General features: G+C 37.1%; 1 protein-coding gene across 3 annotated transcripts; it reads right to left on the bottom strand.

Annotated features, from left to right (window-relative positions):
* Positions 1 to 984: 984 nt before the first annotated feature.
* Positions 985 to 17931, bottom strand: sp2 (sp2 transcription factor). 3 transcript variants are annotated; one of them, XR_009394188.1, is made up of 8 exons: positions 11802 to 12104; positions 9821 to 10576; positions 8954 to 9172; positions 8133 to 8427; positions 7386 to 7563; positions 6714 to 6907; positions 2535 to 5751; positions 985 to 2499 (listed from the first exon to the last, which is right to left on the bottom strand). XR_009394188.1 is itself a non-coding variant. In XM_059331957.1 (8 exons), the coding sequence occupies exons 1-8, from the start codon at positions 17909 to 17911 to the stop codon at positions 5651 to 5653; spliced, it is 1827 nt and encodes a 608-aa protein (XP_059187940.1). In that variant the 5' UTR covers positions 17912 to 17931; the 3' UTR covers positions 985 to 5650. The 3 variants fall into 3 exon arrangements, 2 of the variants coding, with proteins under 2 accessions (XP_059187940.1, XP_059187929.1); XM_059331957.1 differs by adding an exon at positions 17905 to 17931 and having other exon boundaries at positions 985 to 5751; positions 11802 to 11878; XM_059331946.1 differs by having other exon boundaries at positions 985 to 5751.
* Positions 17932 to 22151: the final 4220 nt, after the last annotated feature.

Genomic DNA, 22151 nt, shown 5'->3' with positions numbered 1-22151 from the left:
TATTTATAAAATTAAAAAAATATATGTTAAAAATTACAATAAAGGGTATGAAGGGTAAACTAGTTCTTACATGTCAGTACAAACAAAATGTTAGTTTAACAGCTGATAGCATTGAAAATTTGCTATTATGTGTGTACAATTTGGCTGCTATTACATTGTTGTTGGATTGGTACATTTAAAATTATTTAAAATGTTAATGTTACAGCACTTAAACAACAAAAATAATGTGAATGTTGCTCAATAATTGTTGTGATTTATCCCTAAAGGATGTGACTGCATAACAGGTAAAATATAATTTATCACATCTGGAATATCTTGAAGACTTTTAATTGAAATATGCATTAATTTGACTTTAATAATATTTTATTGATATTGGATGTTAATAAGTTGTTTATGCTTCACAAGAACTGTGGAAATGTTGATGTTTTTCTTCAACTATACATTTTCAAGTTATTTATCTTGCTATTTCTAATTTATTCTAGTGAATATGAATTCCATTAAAAACTGTTTAAACAGCAGGGACAGTGGTGGAAATAAATCCTGGATTTTATTGTTTTAGTGTTTATCTGTAATTGATGCTAAAAATCAGGAGCAGGAAAAATAAAAGAAGCAGGAAAAATGTTTTGAGTTCTTTATTGGGGGGGGGGGGGGGGGGGGGTGACTGTAGAAAAGGAGCAAACATTATGTTTTAGCACCTTAACACAAGTTATAAAATGAATTGCTGGTTCTCTGGGTTCTCCATATAAACACAATTGGCTGCACAACATTATATGACATATAGGGCCCGGAGAAGGAGAAGCATTTAATCCACCCAAACCAAGCGATATAGAAATTTGGAGGGGGAAAAAATCATTATTTTTTAATTACAATGAAGATTAAATTTACAAATTTTGGAACCTGGGATTTTTTTTAAAATCAGTGCACATTACATTAGCATGTAACATAAGTTAAAAACACAAAAGGAATTTTACAAATGTTGTTACCTGGAATTAGACAGAAAAAAACATCATTAAATACTGGGTGCAGCTGCTGTCTAAGGCATCTTTAATTCAATAGAAAAAAGATCTAGAAGTCTTATACAAAGCAGGAATGAAGCTATACAATGTCACATTATATTTTATTCCTTACAACACTGTACAAAGTCCGTTTCCTTCAAGGCCGGCCACGCCGACCACAACACTAGGCAGCTTAACGTTTGTGTTTTAATATCCTACATTTACTGTGTCTACCAGACACACACTATTTACATATTCAGACATGAAATACAAACATAAATATGAACCGGCTCTTGTCTGTCCACCTCCAAATGGCATTGCATGTCTTCAGACACAATCTTTAAAAAATACACCAAATATTGGCCACCTATGTGTACGTTTTATCTTCTGCACCTGTGAAGCACTTTAAGGAAAAAATGTTTTAAAAAAGTGCTTTATAAATTGATCTAACTTTGGCTTTTTTGGTCAAAATTGCTGCTGGATTTTTGTCACAGTATTTAAATGCGCCACAGTGAAAGCTCAACTCTGACAGCACCATATCAATTTGACCAAAAAGGCGTATTTTCAACAATAAGTCGGTGTATTTTCTTTAAATAAAAAGGAACTCCCGTACAAGTTCAGACTTCAAACTCACTGATGACATGTTAGCAAAATGGTCAGTAAATTTTTCATTTTATAAAAAAAACAATATGAGCAACAATGTTTTCCGGTAAAGCAAAAAAAGATATTTAAGTAACTTATGTGAATACTGTACAGTAGGCCTAATGCTGGTCATCTGTATATTAACAAAAACTTCTCAAGTGTTAATTCAGAATTAAAGCTATCACATAGCTGGAAAAAATAATGTACAAAGTAACTGATCGAAAGGCCTGAGAAAGATTTTTTTTTCTAAATCTTGGGACGTGATTGTCAAGTCAGGCCAAATAATCGGAAATCTGATCATTTATATATATGTATATATATATATGTATATATATACAACAATGCATAGGCTACAAATCATCAAATCAAAATAATACAGTGAGTAAAGCAGAACAGCAGTTACCCTGGAATTTAGTTACTTATTTATTAGTACACACAGTGTAAGTAGGGCTGGGTATCAGGCTTTTTTGTTTGTTTTTTGATACCTAACTTATATACGGCATAATGAAAACTCAAATCTTTCAGGTAAAAAAACCCATTTTCGGTTATTAAAAGGAAAAGTAAAAATGAACACGCTGCCTTTCAAACAGAATACTCTAAATCAGGAACTTTGTGATAGAGGGACAAGAGTTTGAATCTGGAAAAATATTCGATGCCAACTCCCAGAACTTCTCAGCTTCGGTGAATTGATACCCAGCCCTGGACATAAGCGTACCTGTTGTGGTATCCGAGATGGATTACTTACTATGTAACAACCTGGTTTGGATCTTAAAGAGGGAAAAAAAGGGGGTGTGAGTGGGTTCATCACTAATATTTCCTTGAATTAAATCCTCAGCACCTGGAGATTCAAGAAGTCTTTGACCTTATTTCTATAACTTAACAAAAACTAAAAAAAACTCTTAGATTTGTTTTAGGGTTATTAACTCAGCCCTGACACCCCTTTAAAACACGGGAAATGCTGTAGTTTTTGCAATATTTCTCGAAAAAAGGTAGAGAAGTTTAGGTAGTTTGCAAAGATTCATATGTGAAATTGTCACTCTCCTTGGACATGATTTCTGATGCAGTCTGCTACAAATGTTTAACCTACAAAACTTCTAAATTGACCGAAATGAGCTTCAATTTCAGTGGTTGAAATCAAAAACGGGATGATTTTAGTGTGTTACATTCCAGAAAAATACATCAGTTATACCAAACTTGAGACCATGTAGCCTGTTTCTTTTTAAATAATAATTTGAAAATGTTAATGACATAAGACCAACGATCTTTTGATTTTATACGAATCAGGACTTGATACAATTGCTAGTTGTACAGCTGTCGGTGCTGACAAAAGAGAAAATTCAAATTGAAAACACAATTGAATCGTGACCTTCAAATCAAACATTTGTTGAGCCACAACAGAAAAAGTGAAGTTACTTAACAAAGTTTCATTCACAGCTTAAATAAACATTTCTGAAGAATGTCAGCCAGGTTGGAAAGTTGCTGTTTAATTTGTTTTTTGTTCTATTTATAACACATATAGCTGGACTGTTTAAAAGGACCGTTTTCTGACATTTAGTCAAAACTGGTGCAACACAACAGCCAACAGCAGTCAAAATTGTCTGATGGGGATGTTTTGCCGATACACTGATGGATCCTGAAAGTCAGATATATATCTGAGATGTTACAAACAACTTTCTCCTTGCAACTGAAAAGAGCTGACATCTTGCTTTTGATATCGTTGATCACAACAGCTGCTTGATCACTTAAAGATGTGGAAGTCAGATTTGGTGTTCCACAGGGATCAACCCTGGGTCCTCTAACATTCTGTTATTAAATGTTTGCAGGTCCTGCAATTTGTGACATTATACCTAATCGTGAAAGGAGACTTTATGATTCATCAAAAGCCTTAGAAAGGCCTTTCAGAGTGTCCAAAAGTCCTCAACACAGATTAAAATTACGGCTGAACAGTATGGGAAATTAATCAGATAAGTTGACCTATAAGTTGTTTATCTCCTGTACTACTCACTATACTTAAAAAATACCCCAATCATTAATCATTTTTCTCTATTTTTGTTGGTTTAAATGTGATTTATTGTTCAGCCCTAATATCAACTCTCGACTAGGACCAGAAAAAGACAATGTTTGAAACTTTGCATAAGTATGGGAGTAAGATTTGATTCAAACTTCAGCCCTAATTTTTAAGCAAACAACAAATCCCTCAAAAATATATATTAGGACTGTCAATCGCAAATTAATCGCACAATTTGTTGTGAATAATCGCAATTATCCTGCTTTATATTTTGTCTCAAGACTTTAAGTTGTTACAATGGATGTATTTCATTCGGATATCTTAAGGTCAGAGGTCAAGGGACCCCTTTAAAAATCACGTAATTTTTTTCCCGGGTAGCATTTTAGACCCCTTCTTGACAAGATATCACAACATAGTGGAATCTTTAGATCTTTTAGTTTCATACGATACCAGGAAAGCAGCTCTAATATCGATCATTTGTAGCATTTGCTGACATTGAAATGTGTCTTAAGACCACTGTAAGTAAAATTACCAGGATTTTCACCAAGATATCACTATACGGCTCAGATCTCTGCAGCTCTTTTACTTTCTGCCTGTTTGTTTAGTAACTGAATTTTTAAATCTGAAGGGCAATGTTTAAGGCAAAGTGACTTCTGGCCCTGAACCGCATATTAAACCTCTTCCAAGCCCAAGCTCAGCCTCGGGTGCAGCCGTTTTGTTCTGATGTCTTGGCAGCAAAGTGACTGCATCTAAAAACTTGACCATCAGAGGTGCCAGTCCCTGGATCGCTCTGCAGGGAGAGCTAAGCCTAATATCAGTACCATCAAAGCAAAAAGTGTGATTAAATGTTCTTTTTACATCCTCTTTGTATTTCTGCTGTAAAACTTTTAGCATCCCGTTTGTATCTATGAGTCTCATTTCATTGTCTGTCAAGCTTTTCTACATACCTACCCACCGTGTTAAGTATGGAAGTCAATTTCTGTCAGTGTGAGGGACTTTACCTCCACGTTCCACTTTACGTCTGATGCTGCTAAAATAAGTCAGAAAGGCTGACTGATGGAAATATGCCTTTTAAAAGTCTTTAAAAGTGTATGATCTAATGTTAAAAAAGGAAATAAAAATCACAGTAAATTGTCATATCAAATTGTAAATGCTCATAATGACTTACAAGGTCTTTTTTTTTCTATCACACTGACAGTAACGGGCTTCCATAGAAATTAATTTTCTAACAATTGTATGGAAAAATGTATAAATAGTTTATTATTATTAATAATAATACTATGTATAATAGTATGCATGTACATACTTTAAAAAATAGCCAATGTAAACTTCTAAATAATTGCAAAAGTCCTGTAAGGGGAGTTTTTGGGGTATACGGGTTTTAAATCAAACAAAATTATTATTTCACTGGTAAAGAAATTTCAGTTAAATATACAAAAAAATTTGCGGTGAATATATTCCATTTTTGGTGCTTGAAAAGCAGATTTCTGGACACTCCCAATGTCGAACAACCAACAGATTTTTAAAAAATTAAATAAAAAATGGGGGACTTGGGGGGGAAGGAAAACAAATTAAAAGAGAGAACTGTGACTTTGGAGTCCTGTGGTCTTGTTTTTGGCGTCTGAATAATTCTGTGTACGTTCTTCCCCCAAAGAGAAGTTCATAAATAAGCAAGCAGAGTTAAGCATCTGCATCTTAAGCCTCGCCATCCCACGCGTTTAGTTGGAGCAGGTTGTGGCCTCAGCTCGGACCAGAGAGAAAAAAAAGATAAACTATTATTAATAAATTTGCTGGATCAGTTTGACGTCCACCAGGAAGGATTTCTTTGTACACCACGCAACACAGTATCCTAGAGGAGTGAGAGGGGGTATAGGGGACTTTTTTTGGAGTATTTCCCACGACGGGAAAGGTCAGACACTCCCTTGGTATCGTCTCCGCTGCCCCTCCTCTTCCTCTAATACAGTCTTTAGTTTCAGAGAGTTTGTCTGCTCAGTATACGGGCAGCTCAAAGGTTCTTGGTGTTTATGTGAGTCTTGTAATGCTTCGTCAGGTGGTCACTCCTCATGAAGCGTTTCTGACACTGGCTGCACTCGAAGCGCTTGTCTCCTGCAGGGGGAACAAAAAGAAAGTGACGGGGTAATTTTTTTTTTTAATGTCAAATACAATACAGTGATTTTTTTTAAAGCTTTTACTTAGTGGTGGGCATGAAATTAATAATGTAATTATTATATTTGCAGAGAATTACAAGGCTAAGACACAATCATGTTACATTGTTGTTTTATAAACTTTTGTACTTTAAACTGTATCATTTCCAGCCAGTTGTATGGAATAACGAGAAAAGTTCACACACCCAAATCTATCAAAATACGCTTAATTCTATATCTTCAGCAGTAAAATACTCGTTTTTCACTTTGCTTGGACTTTTAACTATAATTACACACAATACATTTTCCCTCAAACTATCATTAAAAATAAGGCCCAACTGATACGGGATTTTTGAGGCCAATACCAAGAACATTATTTGACCATTTGAGAATATTCACCAACAATATATTAGCCAATATATTTTTTTTCGAGTATAAATGACAAAGCATGAACAAAGGAATAAACATTTCATATTGTAAAAGTACACTTAGTCTTATTTGGAGGACAATCTCTGGAGAAGTGACATTATTCCATTATCTTTGGCATTTTTCTACTACAAAAACTAGAAAATTAACTCCGACATGAATGCCAAAATCAAGCTATCTTTCATAAGTTAACATAGTGCAGCTTATCTGTCAGGTTTTAATTAAAAAGTATGAAAACAAACAGGGTTTAAGTTTTTGTTTTACACACGTAAAAAGGATTTTTTTCATATCTTAATATATATATAAATATTGAAAATAATCATTATACTATCAGTATAAACAAACAAACCAGATTTTATTTACTGTTCAATTATAAGCTGACACCTTATCTTTGCTTTCGACTGATTGTTATGTGCTTTGTATTTTTTATTATTAAAATACTGTGAACCTGCACATGATGTATGCCAGTGTGTCTGTGTGTTTCTGCAGCAGACAGACCTGTGTGCGTCCTGGCGTGCCGCTGTAGCTCGTCGCTGCGCGTGAAACGTTTCCCGCAGAACACCCAGTTGCAGACGAACGGCCTTTCGCCGGTGTGCAGCCGGACGTGAGCTCTGAGCAGCGACGTTTTCCTAAACGTCTTCTCGCAGCCAGGGACGTGGCAGATATGCTTCCTCTTCCCCACCTCCCCGGGCCTGCAGAGCACGCACACACACGCACACGCACACAGTGAAATGTAGAGGTTTCAAGAACAGGGCTGAAACATTCAAAAGTAACTGAATTATGATTTAGCATCAGATTTAACTGATATGCATGAAGTTTCAAGTTGTTTTGTTCATGCAAAACACTTTAGCAAGCAGGAACTATATTTACAAAGTACATAAAAAAATTCTTAAAAGAGTTAGATTCATATAAACAGTGTCTTCTATCAACAGTTAGCACAGTTATCTATAACATGATTAAATCTGAAGGAGAAAAATCTCTGTATCTGGTACTATTTACTGCGGAAATGTCCTATGTTCACCTTTTTTCCAGTTAGTATTATTCCAGTATAACAACTCTAAATCTGTTCTTGTCCTTTTATTTTATAGCACTAGATTATAGCTAGAAAAAAAACTGGATGTGTAAAAATGTAATATTTGCACACATTTGTCCATCTCTTCACATGCTCACCTCTTGTCTGCATCTTTACAGTTGGGGCAGGTGCAGGCCATGCGTCGCTTCTTCTCTCCGGGCTGGCCGGGCAGCTCCAGGGTGAGGGTCTGGTCCACCTGGATGGCCGGCTGGCCCGGCGTCGTTGCCAGCTGGAGCCCTCCGCCCTGCATCGCCTGCACGGTGAGGTGCTGCTGGCCTGACGAACACCAAGACAGACACACAGTCAGAGACGCAGCAGGGATACAGCCGGGGCTGCCAAGCTCCTCTAAAAGTCTAATGAGACTACCAGCTGACGGCCATGACTCAAAGTGGACTGAAATTCAAAGTAATGATAAACTAGTGCTGGGTCTCCAGTACTGCTGCTTTACGGCCCAAAGATTTTTGGTTTACTTGAGTGATTGTGTAGCTAAAGCACCAGATTAAAAAGAAAATCAATCATTTTTCACAGAGTATATACCAATATAAACTTCAACAAATTACACAGCCTGCACTAACGCCCTACTAATAATATTTAAATGATGCTGCTAATTTTTAGCTCAGTTTCTAGTCTAGATTTTTGTTTTTATCATAAAATGTCTTCTTCTATCTCTTGGTTCTGGTCTAAGTCTGTGGTGAGTCTTTTGCAGAGGAAATCAAGTAATTCTTCCCTCTAGCCCATAAAAAACATGTGATGTGTAGTTGTACTTTGTGCTCTACAATCCCGGGTCTCTCTCGTGTTATAAACATCCAACAGAAAACTTGGAAAAAGAAACAACATCGTCTCACCCCCTGCGTTAGTGATGGTGACAGGAACTCCCTGAACTTGGACCCCGTTGATGCTGATCGTCTGCACCGCCTGGGTCGCTGACGAGAGCTGCGACGTGTTCAGCGATATCATCCCCCCCGCCGGAGCAATTTTCGCCAGAGTCCGCTCCTTCCTTCCACCCGCAAGCGTCCTCTTGGTGCCGGCCGGCGGCGAGGTGGTGGTGGTGGCGACCGAGGTGGTGGGGGTCGTTGTCGTGGAGACCGAGTCCTGGAGCTGGACAGACTGCCACTCACCCGATGCGGTTTTGAAGAGGATCTGAGGGAAGAAAACACCAAACAGAGGGCTTAAGAGTTTTATTTACATGAGATTGTGATTCATCTCCTGCATTCCCTAGTAAAAGTTTCACATCACTGTGTTACCATATAGATAAAAGTATAGGTTATAAAGACACGAAGAAGGTGCTTAATGTTAATTTTTTACATGTTATTAAATGTCACGACATTAGAATAATATACGATCATACATGGTATATTTTACAGTGTATAGTGTAATAATAAACATATATTGTACATTATGTGTACTTTATATAACATAAAAACACATTTAATATGTATATTATAAAATAAAACAGCCAAAAATACACCGTGAATCATAGAAAGAAAGTAAAAACATTATCATCAGAATAGAGTCTGACAGTCCTTGAATGGATCATAGGTTATAAAAGTTTACGTTAGAAAAAGTAACCCAAAAAAAAAGCATAAAACTGATATTTCTGTCAAAATTTCTAGCATTTCACAGCAGATCTGAATGAGTCAGAGGTCATGGATGTCTGGGTGGATACCTGTGTCGGTGTTGGCTCCGTCTGAGTGACCTGCAGGCTCGAGGGGACTGACTGTCTCTGTGGGACGGGCGGTAATGTGGCGGAGGCAGCCTGCACTACCTTCAAGGCCTGCTGGGGGATCTGAACCACCTGAGACTCCGGTTTGGACTGGACCAGCTGGACCTGCTGCACCATAGCCGGCTGGCCGGGACTCTGCACGATCAGTAGGTTGTTACCTGCCTGCAAACACAGAGAGAGAGGAGAGGTAATTCTGTGATACTCAAGATGTGAAAACACTTTATCTGGTGGTGTGATTGTGAGGGACAGGATTTAATATCACACTGTTATTAATGGCATATTAACAAAACAAATTTTACTCAGTTTTGCTCTACAATTTCAAATACTTTTTCCTGTGTACATTTACTGGTACATGTAACTATCAAGATTGCATGCACCAATTTCGTATTTTTTGTAATATTATTTAATTTATGCATTATTTGTATTTCTTTTTCCATTAGTCTTATTTCTATTGTAATGCAATTTCGATAAAGTGTTTCTTGTTCTTTCTTGTTAAAGACAAAGGGTTGTAGCAAAAAAAAAACTGGCTGAATTTACATTCTCTCACTAGTGAGGGCAAAAAAGGAGTCACTATTGACTTTAGAATATTTCATACCAGATAGTGTATGTGTTCCCAATTCAAGAATGAACCTTGTGTTTGCATTGATAACACTACAAGTGAACAACAGGAACAGTCAGCTGTTACGACAGCTCCAGAAACATGTGAAGATAGTTTGACACAGCACTTGATATCTGTAGTGCAGTTTGGGCTGTTGGAATATTAAAAAAAGGGTGCATTCTGTTGCTTTTTGTGCTTTTCCGCAGGTGTACCTGGATGATGTTGTCTCCAGCTTCTATAACGATGGTCTCCATCTGCTCTGGGGGCGGAGAGGCAGCCTGTGGGGGAGGAGGAATCTGAGACGCAGCAGTCAAAACCACTTTCTTCTTCCTTCCTCGTCGGCCCTTCCCCGGAGTGGGCGGGGCAGCCGCCGTCTCTGTGACGAACTGAGCCCCGCCTACCTCTCCGGTCGCCACGTTGAGCGGCAGCGTGAGCCCGCTGGGCAGCTGCACTAAGTTTGTTGCAGAGTTGTTTGGCTTGCGCGACTTCGGGGAAGGCTTTATTGCTACAGTCTTCTGAGGCGTGACAGGAGTGGTGGCTGCTGCGGGGGCCGGCACAGTCATGGGAGTGGTGATGATGGCCTGGTTGGTGCCTGGGATGAGCTGGATCTGACCCCCCTGCGGCATCATCTGGATGGTCTGGGCACCCTGGATCTGCGGCATCATCTGGTACTGGATGTTGGCGGGGGCCGAGGTGTTGGTGCGGCCCGGGCTCTGCTGGATGGTGAGCACGATGGGGCTGCCAGGGGCCGTGGAGCCCAGGCCCGCAGGCAGCTGGATGACATTGCCCTTGGTTGAGAGGAAGCCCAGGTTCTTAGGTGGAGCGGGGGCGATGGGAGCCGGCTTTATGGGGAGGAGCCTGCGAGGCTGCGGCTGCGCTGGAGGAGAGGTGACAGGAGCCTGAGCAGCAGGAGGGCCAATTTTACTACAGGTGGCCGCCAAGAGGGCCAAAGGAGACGGCTGGGTGTCCTGCAGGGAGACAAACACAAACCACTTAGACACAACACACACAGTAAGCATTAAAACCAGCCTGAGCGGAAACTGCTCAGCACTAAGATAGAGACACGATGAGATAAGAGGCTAAAATAAACGAGTGAAGATAAACTAACACATAAACCTTCAACGACACACTTCACAGAATCATAAATATCGAACATGTGGTATAGAAGATGTTTCCACCCAGGCTTTGGAGCGTCAGTGTGGTCTGTAAGTGCTGCATTCTATTTTAAACAGAGCCTGACAGATATATTAGTTGACTGATATTTGCTTATTAAAGGCATTTCTGTATTTATCCTATCAGCATATATATTGTCCAAAATACTCTGATATGAAACCTCTGTTTACACACTATATAATAAAGATATAAACAATGCTTGGTATGATTTACAATGGTAATTTCAAATTGATTTTGCCATGTAAAAAAAGGCGTTGTCTCCAAGTGTGCCTTGGACTGTCTTTGAAGGAGCATGCATTTTATTTTAATTTTGTGACAATATCTTCACACGTATAATAATTGTATTTCAATTTATTCTTAATTGTATTTTTCATCAGTTCTAGAATTGGTTGACAATGTTGTGCAAAGTATGTATAATAATTTTAAATACAATTGAATAACTTACATTTTTTGAGAAACATTTGCACAAAATCTAATAGAAATCTAAATAAAAAAAGAACATTTTCACTTCAAAAATCCCATATCAGTCATGCCCTAATTTTAAAAATGTATTATATACACTAATTATTTACTATTTTCTGTGCAATCTTCTGTGTAAATGACACTAAAAATGATGACCATGCAATCAAAAGCATTCATTGCTAATTTCACTCAGAACAATAAAATAATCTCAAAACATTTTTTATTTAACTTTAAATCAGGGATTAAGATTTATTGTAATATTCCAATTGCGTGTTCTGTTCCCCAAATCAAATCTGTACTTCCATGCTCAGACATCCAACATCACAGTATTGGTTTTATATTAATATGATAACTCTGCTTAGACAAATAGGATGCCATGCATTTAAAAATGAAAAAAATTTGTCACATGGTATGATCCAGGCACAAAAAATGTGTCTCGCATGTGCAGCAGCATGAATGTGCAGAGGGTGAACAGAGACACTGACGTCAGGAGAGTGCTACAGTGCAACCAGAGTGCAGACAGACAGAAGCGGGACACGACTTCTGGCTGTTACTCACTTGTGTGGAAACGGTGGAGGGCTGAAGGTATTCACTGGGACTGACAGCAACAGTGGTGGCCATACTGTCCTGTTGTTCTGGAAAACACACAGACACAGCAGAGTCAGATTCAGGCTGCCTGCAGCATCTATTTTCAGTGGTTAGGCTGTTCAAGGACATCACAGGACATTCCTACAAAACAGAAACAGATCTAAGAAAAACAGGCTCTGCAATGTCTCGCTGCAATCACCGCATCATCATTAAACATCATCCGTTACACAAATTAGGTTGTAAACCCTCTGAACCCCCGTAGGTGGGATTGAAAAGTATATTTTCCTTAAGAAATTGCCAAAAATACACAGTTTATCATAGAAAGGAACCGCTTTTATCGTCAGAATCTGAATTTGAGTAGGTCAAGAACGTTTCCATTCGAAAAGGTATCCAAAACAAAGCTTAGAATTGTGATATTTCTGTCAAATTCACATTATTCTACACGCCTCTTTTAAAATGTTGCCAAAAAATTATCCGTTTTTGAATAACTCAGTCCTGTTAAAAACATTTATTGTTAATTAATTCATCAGAGAAATTCAACTTGCATCAACTTTTGTTTTTAATGATTTCTGCCATTATAACTTTGTTATTCTGCTCAACAGACATATTTAGTTGTCCCCACTTCTAGCCATGATTGTGCTGATTCCACAGAGCTGCAGGACTTGTAGATTGTATATATAGTTTATATATTGCAGTGAAATATAAGGACACAGTGAGTAAAATGTTTGCATCCTCTTGAAAATATTGTGGAGTATAACACAATACACATCACATCTCTTAAAGCAATGAGGAAAGCCAGAAGGTTGAGTAAAATATTTCCCTCTATACAATAACAGATGTAACAATGTATCTATACAGCTATTCAATGATAAGTACCATGTTTAAGTTGCATGTTTTAGTCCTATATAATAGTCAGAAAAAGGTCTCAAATGCATTTGATCTAACTATTTCCCGGAAGTTGCCCTGCTCTTTATACATTTTTAAAAGCATTTTCCAGTCAGTGGCATAATGTTTATTAAACTTGACATAGTTGCATGAAATAGATACTGTGTTACAGTAAATATCACAACTTATTTCATGTTTTTCCCTATTTTTTAAAGGGAAACTTTGTTGATTTTTAACCAACACTGCCCAACCAAATGGGAGTAACTAATTCTCACTGTATCAAAAACAAATCTATTGCAAATACCTCTCTATTTTATACCATAACCTGAAGGTGGAGAAAATAATAATTGACAATCTATAAAAATCCGGCTATGGAAAAGAGTGGACGGCTACATGAAAAGTAGTTACACCATATTTAAAATGTAATTAATAACTAGATCCTCTGATTGAATTAAGTAATGCTGTGTGTACCAGCTGATAGTTCTTTTGTTATTCTGACGGGATTTGCTTAATGTAATGACAATCTAGATAATGGTCACACTTTAGGACCAGAAATTGTGTTTTTTCTAAACAAGAGCTGCAAAAGCTCATGTAACGTAACTGAAATCCTTTTTACAACACATCCTGTAAGCTGGTTTTCATGAGCATGACAGCTGTTATATTTGGCTCTTGAAAATCTTTGACCAACAAATATTGAAATACTGGCCACAATTCATGCTCTCTAAGTGAAGAAATGCACCCTTTGAACTTGAGTCATTGCATGAGGAAAAGACTAAATATATTGAGCGTATTATATTTCTGTTAAGACAGTCAGCATAAGTACATTTAGGGCAGGCTGCCCGATAGTCTAAGAGCAGGGTAAATCTTGAGTGGCAATGCTGCCTAATGGCCAGAATAGGCCGAGGCTGTTACTGTCAAACTGAATTGCTCTGAGTAAAGTGGTACACTCAGGATTTACACTGAGTGACCTATTCCAATGGTCATTACTTCCTGAACTGCAATACAGCTTGTACACAAAATACTGTTTTATTATATGTATGCACTTAAATAATTAATGTGCAAAAGACACATTTAATAGGTAGGCAGTATGTGTCTGTTGTAGCCTTCTTTAAAGGAACAGCTCACCCTAAGATTAACAATGCATATTTTTTCTTACATGTAGTGGAATTTATAAATCTAGATAGTTTTGGTATGAGTGGCCGAGCGGTGAAGATATCGGAGATGCATTTTTACAAGACAATAACAACTGTAACAACATGCCAGAAATCATATATCCAAATATAGGTCACTGCGTATCTTGATAAAAATATACAGTACTATGCAAAAGTCTTAGGCAGGGGTGAAACAATACTGTAAAATAATAGAAATATTAAATTTAAAAAAAAAAAAAAAAATATTTTATTTTTATCAATTGACAAAATGCAAAAAAGTGTGTGAATAGAGGGAAAATCAAAATCAAATCAATTTTTTCACACCTGCCTAAGACTTTTGCACATACTGCATAACACAATATAGCATGTTTTCTGATAATTTGATGAATACTATATAGTAAACCTGCATAAACCTTATTTTTCTGCACTCCATAAAAAACAGCACCTCTATACATGCAAGGATCAGTAAGGATTTTCTGAATGACGTAAATATGCAATAATGCAGTTCAGTTTTTGACACTACGATAGAATCCATATAGAATAATATATAAGATGAGACATTTTTACATCATTTTCGCAATACATGTCATCATATTGCCCAGCTCTATGACGACTTCTTCCCTATGCATAACATCCTGGCTTCCTTTTGACCAAATATCTCTATGGCTTGTACCTCCAACACTTGCAAGCTCAAACCAAACAATTTAAATTGATAAACAGCACAACAGGTCAAAGGACAAATACTGATTTTTGATTCGGGGGGTGAACTGTCCCTTGAAGTGTTTTCATTTTGGGTGGGTTTTATGCAGCAGTACTGCTTACAGTTCAACTCAACATCTGTCAAAATTCACGTATGTGTAAAACTGAACTGAAATATTCATGTCTGTAGTATCTGAGTACATTACAGTTGAGCTCAAGTCACGTCAGCTGGCAAACACTTGAAATCAAACAGCAGGTGACACATAACAACATGACAGCCACACAGCGCTGCTCTGGCGACCAGCAATATGAGTGAGAAAGTGGACAGGCTGGCGACTGATTCATCAGACATCTACTCTGATGACTGCTAGAGATGCTGATTTCATCATTGCGTTCAGGGGTAATAAAGTAGAGCAGTTTTGCTTCAATAGCACAGCGCACAGTCACAGAGCCAAGCATTTGTTATTGTATAGGTATTTACAGAATCCTCAAAAGACAATACCTCTAACAATCCAAACATAAAAAATATCTAGCTGGAAATAACATGCCTTACTGCTCATCTTGAACACCACAAGAGCAATATATATGTGTTATTTTGAATGACTATATAAAGTAATAGAAAGAACATTAATATAGATAAATATAACTGATATTAAAACATTTACTGTTTGTTTTGTGAAAACTGAGCAAGCACACAGAACTTCCAGGTACCATCTTTTATTGGATAAGGAAGGTGGGAAACAACTTTAAAACCACCTTTTTTCACATGCAGTGGACAGAATGTTTCATTTTTGACTGGTTGTTTAAGATTGTGTGCTTCTTGTTCAAAAATGCTCAGCTCTGTGGCTCCTATGTTATGGTGCCATTCAATGCCAATACAAGAAAGGCAGAAACTTGGGCTGTAGTCTAAAACAGATCATTCAAAACACAAAAGATAAGTTGCTTGTTATGAGGTTGGTGTTTTAAATACCGAAAGACTCAGCACAATTTCAATGGCCTAATTCTGCGACCTCGTCTGTCAAAGCTGAACTTTACCCTGACAGAAAATAAACTCTGTGTTGTGGCTGCTGATGAGCAGACCAAACAGGAACTGCTTCCTCCTCAGTTCGAGCTGCCTGCTTCATTAAGTGAAAGTATTATAAATGCAGCTGCCGCTCATGGTGCCAAAAACTTCTCTGTCAAACCAAAAAACTTTCTCACAGGGCTCTCACAGCCTGCTGAGCCTCTAATCTTGGCTAAGATACATTTTTGGCAGAGTTGAAAGAAGTATTCAGATCCATTTCTTAAGAAAAAGTACCAATACCACACTGTGAAAATACTTTTCTACAAGTAAAAGTCCTGCATTCAAAGAATGAAAAGTGCTCAGTGTGCAGTAAAACATTACCTGTCAATGTTTTACTATCATATATGATGTTTTTGGGTTAATATTACTGCTGCATTTTTGTACTGTAGATGTTTAATGCTGTGCTAATTTTAACTCCTTTATACACAGTTGGGTAGTTTGGTCCACATGTCTTTAAAGAGCCAACATTTTAATGGGGTAAGAAAAGCAGCCGCTTTCAGCTTTGTGACGATGCATTTTCCAGCTGATCCAAGAGGGGTTTTAAAGGGTTTACTGAGCTGAAGAAGTAGGGGAATTTTCTCAACACATAAAGAAACACTTCATCATTCAGTTCTTTACAAATATTCAAAACCAAGAAGGTACATTGTTTTCACTGGACAGGAAGAAAAAATGTTTTCTGCAAGGTAACTAAAGTTGCAGTTGCAGTACAAGTGTGTCTTTAAGCCTTATACTTTACGTATCTTACCTAATTTATTTGCTACTTACTTATATTGATAAAAAATATCAATCAACCAATAAAATATGCTGCACACATTAATGTATGTATAAGTATAATCCATTAATATAATGTATATTATTGTGAAATTAGCCACTTTGCATAAAAAGTAAATTTTTGGTTCTAATACTTTTGTGCTTGTGTAAGGTAGTAACTGATACTAATGCATACTTAGGAAAAAAAGTGTAATTTGGGGTACTGGTATTTTACATATTTCACAATTTACTTGACATTTTTTTGTTTAATAACTTTGTAGTTTCTGAACATTGGTACAAAACATTAATTGTGGATTTTACTAATATGGATTAAGGAACCCAGAAGTATATAAAGTAGTTGTAGTTTGAATAAATTCCATCTTAAGCAGCTGCAACATTAAAGTGATGCATTATAATGTAATACAACAAATATTATTCTGAAATGTGCAATTCGGCATAAAAAGGACTTTTACTTTTGGTACTTTAAGTTTATGTTTGATGCAAATACTTTTGTGCTTGTGTAAGATTTTGATGCATTTCTAAGTAAAATATCTTAAGTAAAATATCTGAGCACGTCTTCTGCAACTGATAGTAATGCATACATAATTACATTTACTGAAATACTGCAGTTTGGGGTAGTGGTATTTTATATTTTACAATTAACTTCACATTTTTTGTTTAATAACTTTTTAGATTCTGAACATTGGTACAACGTATTAATTAACCAGTAAATTATAATGGATTTTCATATTAAAGATTAAGCTACCCAGCAGTATATAAACTTGTGCTTATGCAGCTGCAACATTAAAGTGATGCACACAATGATGCTTTAAGTAATATAATATTATTGTGAAATGTGCCACTCAGCATAAAAAGTACTATTACTTTGGGGGGTACTTGAGTGCAGGAGTTGTAGCAGAGTATTTATACTTCAACTTAAGAAAAACATCGGAGCACTTCCTCCGCAACTGATCGTAATGCAAACATAGAAGAAAAAAAACAGTGCGGCCTGAAAATAGCGCCGCCATCAAACACATACTGTTGCTTTGGTTGCAACCAGCTAACGGTTAGCTAGCTGGTGAGCTAACTAGCGCTACTCACTAACCGGGGCAGGCTAAAGCGGCTAGCAGCTAGCTTAAGCTGATTTGGACGGAGTGCAGCTTAGTTTCTGCTTAAAAACGAACCAAAAATTGGGCCGCTGTTTGCACTATATCTATGCTTTATTGTGGAATAGATTGTCGGGAGGAAATGCACGGAAAACAAGTAAAAGACCATAGCTAACACTCGCATATTTGGCTAGCTGACGCGTAGCTAGCAAGTCAAACTCTCTTTGATAACGTTACAGAAAAAGGCAGCCCTTTTCCGGAAGTGCATTGCTTATTTTGGTTCACCAAACTGCCCGAGTCACCCATAAAAACACACTTATTCGTACCGCATATTGTGAAGAGCTTTTCTGCCCAAAGCAAATATAATGTTTTACGAAGTAGAATGTAATATAAACACCAATGTTTTAATTCCTACCCACCGCTCATGACGACACTCGCTCTCCGTGAGCCTTGAAGACCGAGCCCCGGGAAAGGAACCCGCCCGCGCTGCTGCACCAATCCCCGAACAATGGAGCGCTGAGCGACGCGCACGCCAACCAATCATAGCGAGCTGTCTGCGTGATTGAAATTCGACTGAGCCAATCGCGGTGTGAGATGCCTGCACGTCGATCGATGGATGATAGTTCGGCCAATGGGATGTCGAGATTGTGCTCGGCAAGGGCGTTTCCAAAGGATAAGCCCCAGAAGCAGCGAGGGCCCTATTACAGCAGGGAGACGGTTTCATTGACGTCCCTGATGACCAATGTGATTATTGAACGGCAGCTCGATCAAAACAAGAGTGACAACCGTGTGGATCAATGAGCGCCAAGTCGCTGTTTGTGACCTGTTTAAACTGTCCCATGTTTCATTATGAGGAGCGGTCCGTTATGTGGGATAACGGACTGCAGTAAACCCAAACACAGTGTAATAAAAGTAGGACCTTCACATACCACACTGTACAAATATTCTGTTACATTTAAGATTCCTGCATTAAAAATGTTGCCCAAGTAAAAGTAAATAAATTATGAAAATATACTTCAGTATTAAACGTAGGCCTACTCAAAGCAGAAAAAAAGTCCCCTGAAGTCAGGTCATTTGTGATACGGTAACTTTTAATATTTTTGGCCTAATGCTAGTAAAGTCAAAACACACCCCAACCAGTTATTATGTCAGAATCAGAATCAGCTTTATTGGCATGGTATGTGTGCACTTTATAGGAATTTGACTCTGGTTTTACTCTCTCTCTCTTGTACAAAAATATAGAAATATTAAATATAAAAAAAATATGGGGGGAAAAAACAGAAACAAATATGTATACGGTCAGGATGGTGAAAAAATGGTGAAAAGTGAGCAAGTGAGCATTTTTTGTCATTACGAGTATACTAGTTTAAAAAATGTATGAAACTAGTCAACTAGTAAAGTCAAAATACACAAACAGATAATTCACTTTCATTAGTAATCTAGGTAAAGGTAATGTGTGTAAGTCAAAAGAGATGTTTACTATTTAACTAGTGCACATTTTCGCCTTCACTTGGTAACTAGTTAAAGAAAGTGCGTTTAATTAGTCAATGAATTAGGTTAAAAAAAAGTGCTCCAACTAGTTAAGCAGTAAGCATTTCTGCCATTACTAGTTGACTAGTTTGAAAAATGTATGTAACTAGTCAACTACTAAAGTCAAAATACACTCCAATAACTTAAATGGTGAGCACCTTGCCTTCACTTGTTAACCAGTTGAAGAAAATAAGACCAGCTAGTATATTAGTAAGAACAAAAAGCTCTCCAATTAGTTAACTAGTGAGCACTTTGCCTTTGCTTTTTATCTAGTGGAAGAATATAGGTACAGCTAGTTAATTAGGAAGAACAAAAGACACTCCAACTAGTTTACTAGTGATGATTTGCTTTCACTAGTTAACTAGCTAAAGAAAATGTATGTAAGTCAAAAGATATGTTTACTATTTAACTAGTGCACATGTCACTTGGTAACTAGTTGAAGAAAATGTGTTTAGCTGGGAAACTAGTTTGGTCAAAATACACTCCAACTAAGTAGTAAGCATTTCTGTCATTGCTAGTTAACTAGTTTGAAAAATGTAAATAATCAATTACATTTGTCAATATACACCCCAATAGTTAACTGGTGAGCACCTTGCCTTCGCTTGTTAAGTCAAAATACAATCCAATTAGTTATTTAGTAAGCATTTCTGCTGTTTCCTGTTAGTTGAAAATTGTATGTAACCAGTCAATTATTAAAGTCAAAATACACTCCAACTAGTTAACTGGTGAGAACCTTGCCTTTACTTGTTAACTAGTTGAAGAAGATTAGACCAGCTAGTAAATTAGTAAGGACAAAAGACACTCCCATTACTAACTAGTCAGCAGTTTGGCTTCAAAGGTTTACTAATTTAGTTGGAGAAAACATGTCCACCTAGTCAGCTACTAGGGTCAAAAGACACCCCAACTAATTAACCAGTGAGCATTTTGCCTTTGCATGTAGTTGAAGAAAATATGTCTAACTAGTCATCTAGTAAGCCCAAAGCCACTCATACTAGTTAACTAGTGAGCATTGTATCCCAGACAAGTGAACTAGTGAAGTAAACTGCTGTCTGATATTAAGGATATGTAACTAATGTTCAGACGGTTCCTCGGTGGAGGAAACGTTGCAGTCGTTGCTGTCAGTCCCATCTGTCGTCCACATCCGCTGATCTGGCCTGCAGCACTTTGTGCCGACATGCAGGCTGACGATGAGCTATCCCTCTTTCCTATTGAATCACTCCCCGTGACTCTTTTCACATCCACAATGCATGCAGCCCTTTTCATATAGCCCCCCCCCCCCACAAAGAGTGCACTTGACCTTATTCACCATAGAGTCGTGTCTGTTTCTCCCCGGTGCATCCTCTCCCTGCATCACTGCGAGGGTTTTTATAAGTGCACGGGAAATGAGAGTCCAGGTTTTAGCTAAAGCACTTTCTCCCTCTTCACCTCGAGTGTGCAGTAGTTAGCGGTGCAGGATGCAGATACTGTCTATCACCTTCTCCCCAGGCACCTCTGTGGAGAGCTCAGAGAGAAAGAGCTGCATAATTTAACCGAGATATCTCACTTTTTTCCCCTCACTTAACAGGCTTCATGAGTGAGCCGGAGCATTAGCTGGAGAGTATTCACGCCTTAAACATTTCAAAGTGAATAGCTTACGTTAAAAAATGAAACACTTTGGATGCAGAGAAACCTCCAGCAGGAACTGTTAACTCACAGAGCTACATGTCAAAGATCTCACGCTGGCTGTTAAATAGTGCTGCAACCATTACATTTGCCTGGAAAGTAAACATTAAACCTATCCTATCAGCTATAACTTTAATGATCGATTAATAATTTATGTATTTTTGGTTTTTATTTTTATGGAAAAGCCCTAAAAAATAGCTTTTTTCGGTGCACGGTTCTTACGTGTGGAAATGTAATGTTTTTTGTTTGTTTTATACACAGTGGTGTAATTTAAATAAGTACATTTACACAATTTTAGTCATTTGTACTGTTTTTGAACTTGAGTATTTTCATCTATTATACTTTTCTACAATACATTTTGGAAGCCAAGTAGTTAATTAACTGATGGAGTCCATTGACAAAAATGAATCAGCTAGAATTCTGAAAATCAAGTAATAGTTAATGTATTTTTCTAATGAAAGATGTTCTGTTTTCAGCTTGTTAAGTGTGAAAAAAAATACTGTTTTTCTACACATTTTATACAGTGGTGGAATAGGACTCTTTACATTTACCCAATCACTGCACTGATGTACAACTTTGAGGTACTTGTACTTAAGTATTTCCAGTTATTGTACTCTGTAGTCAATAAAATTACTGAGTCCCTTGAAAGAAAATTATTGGACTACAATTCTGTTAATCGACTATTCATTTATTTAACTTTTTATTTCAAGTACTGTACAACTTTGAGTCACTTGTACTTGAGTATTTTCATCTATTGTACTTTCTACAATACATTTTGGATGCCAAGAAGTCAATTAAATGATGGAGTCAATTGACAGAAATATAATCACCTACAATACTGATTATAAATTTATAATTAATGCATTTTTTGATGTAAAAAAAGTAAAAGGCCCCAAAAATGCTGCTTTCAGCTCCATAAGTATTTATATTTACCATTTTAAGTATATTTAATTAAGTACTGAAGTCCAATTAGATTTTCTTGTATTTGAGTATTTCCATTTAATTCCACTTTCTATGATACATTTTGGAAGCCTTAATTTGTAGATCCTGGATTCTAACAGAAAATATACATAACTACTAAATTATGATGTATTATTTTAGGTTAAGGTAAACTAAAATGAGCTTCACCTTCACCAGCTGCATCATTAGTGATGTAAATATTAACGCATTAGTACTTATAACCCAGTGGCCCTGGTTAAACTTACCCATTTTTATTATTAATATAATATAACGATGAAACATTTTTAACAATCGCAATACCAATGTTATTAAAATACTCAAATTATGAAATGATTCCACACACCAATGTTTATTTTTCTTCTTTGTCTTTTTTTTTCTTCTTTTTTTTTACTGAAAACGCTGAGCCAGTAGCCAGCTTCAGGGTACTGAGAAATAGAATGAGCAAAATACACCTGGGCATTTCAACAAATAAAACTGACAGGTAGAGATGAGTCAGGTGAGACAGATACACACA

The sequence above is a fragment of the Centropristis striata genome, chromosome 1 (assembly GCF_030273125.1).
Source record: "Centropristis striata isolate RG_2023a ecotype Rhode Island chromosome 1, C.striata_1.0, whole genome shotgun sequence".
Classification (NCBI taxonomy): Eukaryota; Metazoa; Chordata; class Actinopteri; order Perciformes; family Serranidae; genus Centropristis; species Centropristis striata.
The sequence above is the reverse complement of the archived record's forward strand: the minus strand, read 5'-3'. Positions and strand labels throughout refer to the sequence as shown.

Coding starts and splice junctions, on each gene's coding strand:
- sp2 (XM_059331946.1), bottom strand. CDS start 11,960: ATGTCCTTGAACAGCCTAACCACTGAAAATAGATGCTGCAGGCAGCCT. Junction 10,577..11,801: donor CCTCCACCGTTTCCACACAA/GTGAGTAACAGC, acceptor GTCTCCCTGCAG/GACACCCAGCCGTCTCCTTT. Junction 6,908..7,385: donor TGTAAAGATGCAGACAAGAG/GTGAGCATGTGA, acceptor CGTGCTCTGCAG/GCCCGGGGAGGTGGGGAAGA.